General features: G+C 40.5%; 1 protein-coding gene across 1 annotated transcript; it reads left to right on the top strand.

The window, feature by feature from the left end:
* The first annotated feature begins 103 nt into the window (after positions 1 to 103).
* brms1 (BRMS1 transcriptional repressor and anoikis regulator) lies at positions 104 to 6,928 on the top strand. The gene is made up of 11 exons (XM_063465296.1): positions 104 to 217; positions 956 to 1,046; positions 2,968 to 3,193; positions 3,310 to 3,400; positions 3,507 to 3,634; positions 4,620 to 4,699; positions 4,810 to 4,906; positions 5,154 to 5,243; positions 6,339 to 6,403; positions 6,540 to 6,579; positions 6,661 to 6,928. The coding sequence occupies exons 3-11, from the start codon at positions 2,980 to 2,982 to the stop codon at positions 6,666 to 6,668; spliced, it is 813 nt and encodes a 270-aa protein (XP_063321366.1). The 5' UTR covers positions 104 to 217; positions 956 to 1,046; positions 2,968 to 2,979; the 3' UTR covers positions 6,669 to 6,928.
* Positions 6,929 to 8,432: the final 1,504 nt, after the last annotated feature.

Below are 8,432 nucleotides of genomic sequence, written 5' to 3'. Positions count from 1 at the left end.
CTGGTTGAGTATTTCTGATTGGACAAGAGACTTTCGGGTTGATCGCTGCTATTGGACAGTTCATTGCTCGGTCTCCGCGTTCATTGGCTGAACTTCCGGGCTTCAGAGTCCGGCAAAGTGTGGAACTAAAGAAGACTGGGACGAAGAGGAAGTACTTTTTAAAATGGAAATACAGTAAATCATACTTGAACTTTTCATAGCGGAACAACAGGACGCGGTGAGCGAGCTTTTCTCTTGACTGTCACATTTATGGAAAGAAGGGTTATTTGTTTACCAACAGCATCGCCTGCATCTGTGGACGGATAACGTTATTTGTTAATCCGTACGCTGTAGGAAGGTAGGGTCAGTATGGAAGCCCCTCCGGCGATGCTTCACTGAGTTTGATGGTTGTTTTTCTTCTACGAACCGGCACACACTCTAAGAGAAAACACTTGGCCATTAAATAAGATGAGTATTCGGACAATGTGATGAACAGGCAGTCATTCCTTCGCTGCAGGGTTTCAATTGTTAGCTAGTGTTGCACTTGACTTGTCCGTGGTGTAGTTCCCGCTAATTTTAAAAGAAAATGCAACAAACGCGTCTCTGTTATTGTGAGGGGAACTGCAATTAATTTCGCGTTCAGTATAATAGGTTTCAGGCATTTGGGCATTTTATTTTACTCTATGCACCGCCGTAGCTGTTATAACGTATACGGTTTTACTTTGACATCCCGGAAGCTAAAAGATAAAGTTAGACCGATTGAGACGGGACTTCCGGTAAGGTAACAAATAAGACCTACGTTAATTGGTGAAGCCAAATTGTGGAGCAACTTTAAAGTGATATTTCAGTTATAAACTTTTTTCTAAAGGTGTGTTTTATGAGGGATAAGCAAGACTGCGTTATTTTAGCTTGTTGTTGCCTGTGTGTCTGTGAAGCCAGTCATGTCATTTCCGGTGTTATGTTGTGTTTTTTGCAGTTCACTTGGACGAGGTTATGGAGGCCATACAGTAGCTCTGAGTCCCACGTCCTCAGTCTGCTGTTATACCTTATTCCACTCCGTCTGCCCAGTAAGCAAAATTCCACTGTTATTAACCCACGGGCAGGTCTTAGTTTTACCAGGACAATTTTTATGCGTTTTATGCCTTGTGTTTATTTTTTACTGACTGTAAAATATGAAATATGACCACTGACAATTTATGTTATTTTCAGTTGTATTCGTTGTTCTAAACATCCCAGTCAGTGTTTTATATTTTTGAGTTTAATGCTGTTGGGACATTAATAGTGTGCTTATGCAGCTTTTTACATATAATTTATAATATATTTGAATTTTCCAAAAATATGGTTTTAAACTATGATTCTTTATAAAGTCTATATTTAGGATGTGCCCTTTGGAGTTGTGTGTAGCGCTGATCACTTATTTATGAAGTAAGTCAAGAATAATTAAAACACTGATGTCAATGAAATAAAGTTTAACAGACACTTTGGTAATATATCATTATTATTATTTATTTATATAACGTTTTTAGAAAAATTATATATGCACACACATAAGTAAGACTTAGCTTACGTGAAGCATAATTTTCTGGGTTAAATTGCATTTTTTTTTTTTTTAAGTTTTCATTTTGGTGTATATAGTACTGTGCAAATGTCTTGAGCCACCTCTCATGTCTTTACATTTTTCTTCCAAGGAGGCAGACTTTCTTGTAATTCGTTTATTTAAAGTGTTCTTGAGCAATAGTTCTCCAGGCTTTCTGGAGGTGTTTCAACGTTTTGGTTTTGTTTTTTTCTCTTGTTTTCAGTCCAGTACTTGTAAACGAACTGGTATTTATAGTGGCTTTCAGCTCAGTTAATTTTCTACTGCAAGTCTCATTCATCCAATCACACACACACACACACATTCATACAGTACTTTCATCTAGCGACTTTCCAATTGGTAGACAACCCGCTCTGCCACCTGAGCCACAGCTGCCCCCATGTACCTGAATGTTTGTTTGTTATGCCGCTTAAAACTGACCTATGAATTATTCAAGCAAATTCACCTAACTCAATTGATGAACCAGTGGTGTGTCTACACATAACAGGAAGCAGGCAAATTTGAATTTTGTTTTGGTTCAAACTGCCTTTATGTTCGAGAGGATGTCAGGAGAGAGGTACAACACAGAGTATGCAGCTGTCTATAAAACACAGTGGAAATGTGAACACAAAAAGTAGCTTCAGATTTTCATAGCAGCAACAGCTTCCAATTTTCAACATTATCCCAATTTTAAAATATGTAGCTAAAAGACCTCCAACAAAGCACAATGTGCTGCACAATATGCAAGAAAACTGTTCCAGCTAAATGTAGAAATAACAGACTTGTTTCATCACTTGAGGCAAAAACACATCATCGAGTACACCCAGGCTACGAAGGAGGAGATACTAGCAGCTGGTGGTGTGTGACCCAAATGTAAGCAAATGACTCCACCGAGCGCAGCTGGAGCACTCACTGGTCGCACTCACTGGTCGCACTCACTGGTCGCACTCACTGGTCGCACTCCACATGACAGGAAGAGCAAACTGTGAATGGAAATTACAGATGCAGTTACATGTGGCAGAGAAGGGTTTTAAGCAACAGATTAAAAACTTTGGCCCAACATACAAGATCGCAGGCTGAAAGTATTCTTTCATTTTATTATGTGACAATACTGTGCTATATTTTTGAGGCCATATTGCCCGCTTCTTCTGCTAATGCAGTACAAACATATCTGGATAGAACTGGCTGTGTTGAAGAATAAATGTGGTCATACCAAATATTTACTTTCAAGCTTGTTAGAATTGTATAAACTCGATTTTTGCACATTTTTTTTAAATAAATTGTTGCATCTATGGGCTCTGGGCTCAAGTAAAACTGCTATGATGCCAAACTGCATTGCACCTGAAAGCTTTACCACAAACAGCCAGTTTACCGTCTTTAGTTTTATGCGATATTTTTATTAATGCCACATATAGTTTCAGGCTTCCATGCCCGCCCAACCCCCTGTGAAGGAGCCGGAGGAGGAGATGGAGGCAGAGGGTGAGTCGCAGCTCCCCGAGGCCAACGGAGAGGTGGAAGAACCCACAGAGACTGAAGGAACAAGAGGGGGAGGAGCCGAGGAGACCATGGAGGAAAGTATGGAGGAGAGGGAGACCGACTTGGAAGATAGTGATGAGGAGGAAGAGGAAGAAGAGAGCTCAGGTAAAAAAAAAAATCAAAATGCTTCACTAACGTTTCTACTGCTTATATAAAAAGAGAGACGCAATATAATCGACGCCACTTTAAACTGTTTTCTTTTTTCTCTTTGTCCTATGAAGAGATGGATGATGAAGACTGCGAGAGGAGAAGAGGAGAATGTCTGGATGAGATGATGGATCTGGAGAAACAATTCCAGGAGCTGAAAGAGAAGTAATTTGAAGCGGGGCGAAAAAGGGATTCAACACTTTAGCCTTCTTTGTTTTTTTCGATGTCTGAGCCACCTGTTGTTGAGGCTGATTTCACCTTGTGATTGCAGGTTGTTTCGGGAACGGCTAAACCAGGTGAAAGTCAAGCTGGACGAGGTGCTGACAGGAAAGGCCGGTGAATACAGAGAACCACTGGCTGCACTACAGAACAGCATGCAGATACGGACACAAGTGGCTGGTACAGAAAAATAAATAAATAAAATCCTAATCAAGTCCAATACCCTAGCTACGGTGGCCACTGTAGTGCAAACAACCTTGGCTGCCGTTCATTTGTAGTGAGTGTAGGCTGTCAGCAGCTGTAAATATGTGTGCTCATGCATTTACTCTTGAGGAGGCTGTAAAAATTGTGAAGGGTACGAGTCGGTGAGTCGGTGAAGCTCACTTCTGTCCAATGACAGTGATACTGAGGTGAGTTGTTGGGGTTATCCTCAACTTTCCTGTCTGTAAAGGCTGCTGTTAGCCGGCGTTAGGGAAACTTTTTTGTAGTGGAGCTGACATTTTTGGACTCGGACACTTGGCGAGTAAACTCTCATACAATGTGATCTGTGATTTTTATAGTAGACTCGAGCTTAACCTTAGACTGCATGGTGTTAGTCGGATGTCTAATCTGCTGACAATAAGCAGTAACGAGCGTGTTTATGCTAGTTTTTGTGTTTGTGAGTCCTGACTTCAGTTCTTTCCTTTGTGGTGAAGGCGACGCCTGCTCAGATGCAAAAACAGACATTATTCTTCAGTCTGTAGCCATGAATGACACGAAGCTTCCACAACCAGCGCTCGTTCCTATGGATTTTTAGTGGATTTTCATAATTCTAAGTTTATTATCAGTTCCAGCATCAATTTTTTGGAAGACTTAATTAAACACAAATCAATGAATATTTATGAGTAATTATTTTTCCTATTAAATAACCTAAAAAAATCAACTGATTGTACCTTTAAATCAATAAGGAAAAAGTGTGATGCCTCAAGGTAGTTGTTTACCCAGAATCCATTTCTGCTTCAGGGTCCTATTAAATATTTAGATTGTTTTGGACCCTTTGAAATCCAAATGCAGCACTTACTTATGGAGCATTCCTAATGTGTGTTTAACCAAACAGTAATGGAGTAGCAGTGCACATAATGCCAGTATGACCTCCTCAGACACCTTTGGCTGTCTCTTTGTGCAGGAGTGTACAGGGAGCTGTGTCTGCAGGTCATCAAACACAAGCATGAATGTGAAGTTCAAGGAGCGAGGCAGCACCTGGAGGTAGCGCGCACGTGCACTCTCAACCGCATTCTGCTTTCCTACTGGAGACTTAATATTCTCAACTAAAAGAGAACTAACGCGCTGCGTTTGTATCTACACGTGTTTTACAGAGTGAGCGAACGCTGCTGTTTGACGCCATGAAGGGCGAGCTACTGGAAAAGATAAGGAGGCTGGAGGAGGACAGGCAGAATATAGACCTCACCTCAGGTACGTGTCAATCACAAAGCTGTTACGTACACATAAAGTACACAAAGGTTATAAAACTATAACTGAAGTACTGAGTAAAAGTGTGTGCTCATACTAGCGGTTAGTGAGCACGTACAAATGTGCAACCTTTTATGCAAATACACTAACAGTGAAATAAACTTGCATCTGATGGATTATGTAAGCTGTGGTTTATGACGCTGTAAATTCATTTTAGTGGAGTTGTATAAGGTGGATTCTGTCTGTCCAGAGTGGAGCGATGAGCTGAGGGGCAAGAAGTGCAAAAGAAAGAACCTGCTGGGTCGATCTGAGAAGAAAAAGAAAGTAGCTTTGGTTTCAGGTAAGAACCACGTGTGAGGAGCCTCGCCAGGGCTGATATGTACATAGACAGATGAGGAGATGAGCTCCCGTCTTATTGTTTAAGTGCTGCTAAACAGAGCAATATATTTTTTTAACATAGTTTTCCATAGCTAGTTTTTACCCAGATTTACTTTTCACATAGAAATTTCACAAGAACTATTATTACTTTATTATTATCTGTTTGTTGTTGTGCTGGAAGCCAAAGCAATGACTCAGTTTTGCTGCGGACTGCTTGAGGTTTTGCTTTCTTCATGATTCCTTCCACTTTGATGAGATTCCCAGTTCCAGACACACTGAAGCATCCCCACAGCATAATACTTCCACTACCATGCTTCACTGTGGGGACGGGGTTCTTTGGGTTGTACTTCCTGTTTCCTCCAAACTCTTTTTAAATTTCTTGATGACACTTCTAACTTGAGCTCGTGATCCTTGGAAACACTCTGATGATTTTAAATGTCCTGCATTGTGAGCCTCAACAATCCTTTTTCTCAAGTACAGATTGATTTCTTTAGTTTTTGCCATAACGCTTTCTCAAGTGCAGACATTTTTATACGGTGTGTAAATTGGAAGTTAACCCTTTATTACACTATTAAAACATATCGTTGCAGAGCAGTGGTCTGTGCTCGATGAAAAGGTCATTTGGTTGCAAGCCATTTTTGTCAGATATTTCCATTGGAAATCCTGCAGAAGGCAAGAACACAACAACTACGAATCATAATTATTATTATTGGTTATATATCATTTTATATATTGTTTTTAAATTAAGCTTAGATTCAATTAGTTTCCAGAGTGTGTTTTCTTGTTTCTGTTTAGTTTTCAGTCTCAGTTTTTGTCTTTATTAATTATTATTCTATGAAGGGGGTATCTTAACAAAGTTTAAATGAATGAGGCATTGCAGCGCTGATCTCAGTACAGTTGTCTTGAAGGTTGTAAACATATATATACTTCAACATGGGAGTTCCTGGAGATTGACTCACTTTTAGAGCGGGCCTCTGGTGGCCATTTGGGGAGCTGCAGATTTTGCCACCGTGCGTTTGGCCTCAGGTGGTTTAATATAACTGCCTCTGTCTCGCAGGGCCTTTCATCGTCTACATGCTGAGAGACATTGACATCCTTGAAGACTGGACTGCTATCAAGAAGGTCAGAAATCACTTGTAAAAGTTCCCTTTGACTTCCCAGATTCTTCAGCTGTCAGTCGATAAAGATGCAGTTTCAGCCTGTGTCTGAGTTTCCTGCTGCGAGAGATGATCGTGTAAACAACGTCTCTGTTTTTCAGGCAAAAGCAGCTCTGTCGCCACTAAAAAAGAAAGTTGAAAGTAAGTCTGCTCCAATCATCTTTTATTAATACAGCAAACTGAAAAGGTTTGGTCTCTAAATGATCCTGTTTTGTCTTTCAGAGCGGTGATGAAAGGTGGATCTCTGCAGCAGCGACACCAAACTTAACACACACTCACATTCCCAGCTATTTCCAGTTCAGGTTTTGTCTCGTTGACTGAAGCCCAGCAGACTGAGTTGTTTTTCTGCGCTTTTGATCCCACCTGCCTACCACCCTACTGCTTGTTTGTTATCTATTGCTATTTAAAAGAAGTTCTTAACGATATGACAACCATGTATTTATAGAATGATTTATAATGCTGATTGAAAATCTAATCTTTTAGCACACAACCTTTTTGTCTGTCTTTTTTTTTTGTGTCTGTCGGTGTGAGTCAGAATCACTGAGACATACTCGGCTGTCTGGGATATGTTTGATCATATTGTGTTGTTGAGCCGGGGTTTGTAGTGTTGCAGCTTGCACAAAAGTTGCTGACTGCCTGGAAGCTGGTGGGAGAGGAAGGAAAAGAAGCTTCTGATAAGCAATGTTCACATTGGACACCCAGCGACTGTGCAGAATACACGCGTATCTGATCAAATGACATGAAACTTACTATCATCATGTGTTAATTACACCAATTAACAAATTCTAAGAGTTCATGAGCAGGACCGAAGACACAGGCTGAACCATGTTTTCAGCCGTCCTGACCACTGGCACATCTTTACACCACAGAAAAGGTGGCTAAGCAAACTTAAAAACGTCCAGCAGGTGGCAGAATTTACCTTTGTTTTTAAAAATCTGTGATCAGGATCATGACTGATTGTGAAATAAATAAATAAACCGGTTCTTATGCAGGTGGAAAATCATAACATGTTTGAATGTTTCTGCTGAGCATCACCACAGGTGAGCACTTTATATGAATGAATGCTGGGCAGCCCAGTGTGCATGAGGTTGGATTAATGCAGCATTAAAATGTCCTCAGTTTGTTTTTAGGGGGGTTTGGAGGAGAAGCAGCAGGAACAGTGGAGACTCAGCTACGGTCACTGAAATGGCAGCTCCTGTGGAGGGAGACAGAAGGTTAACTAGCCACAAAACGCACTCAAAGACCAACAGCCTCCTCTCAAACTGCTACTTGCTCCTGCGTGTTCTGGGTCCAGTCTCTCTGGAAATAAAGGATCTTTTGATCTGTAATTATAAGAAGTGCAACTAAAAATAATGTTCAGATTAGTTTCATCTGATCTTTAGGGCACCAGAGGAAATAAAAGGTGGTGACAGTGAGAAAGCTCATGATGGTTTGGCTTTAGGGAATCATTAATTTATCATCAATCTATTTTCTTTTCTTCTGTGTGGTTGGGGGCAGCAGCCTACGCAAAAAAGCCCAGAGCTCCCTCTCTGCCTCCAGGTCAGCTGAGACATCTCTCCGGGGTGTCCTGGGTCTGTACCCTGACCTGAAGCACCTCAACTCAACTTGTGAATTTTAAAGCGAATACACAAGGAAATCATAAGTTACTAAATAAATAGCTGCCACATGTAAATGTGCATCGCTTTGAGAAGTCAGTAAGTTGATAGTGAGCTAAAGCATGAGAGAGGTGGCAGGAACCCAGCTGACCAGGTAAATATGTCCACATTTGAAACAAATATCCAAAACCCTGTTATAAAACTAAATATCTACCAACAAAGAAGAATCTGAGGAGTCAAATATTCACATCCTGGTCTGTGTACAGATCTTTAAAACTAAGTCAAAAACATTTCACCTATAAAGAAAATTTATCTTTCCTCAGTTTTCTGTCGATTCAATACAGACAAAGTAATGTTACATAAACTTTCTAAGAAATCGAACTAACATACTCGTCCATA

Source organism: Pelmatolapia mariae, linkage group LG3_W (genome assembly GCF_036321145.2).
Source record: "Pelmatolapia mariae isolate MD_Pm_ZW linkage group LG3_W, Pm_UMD_F_2, whole genome shotgun sequence".
NCBI lineage: Eukaryota > Metazoa > Chordata > Actinopteri > Cichliformes > Cichlidae > Pelmatolapia > Pelmatolapia mariae.
This window is presented reverse-complemented; position numbering and strand designations above follow the sequence as displayed.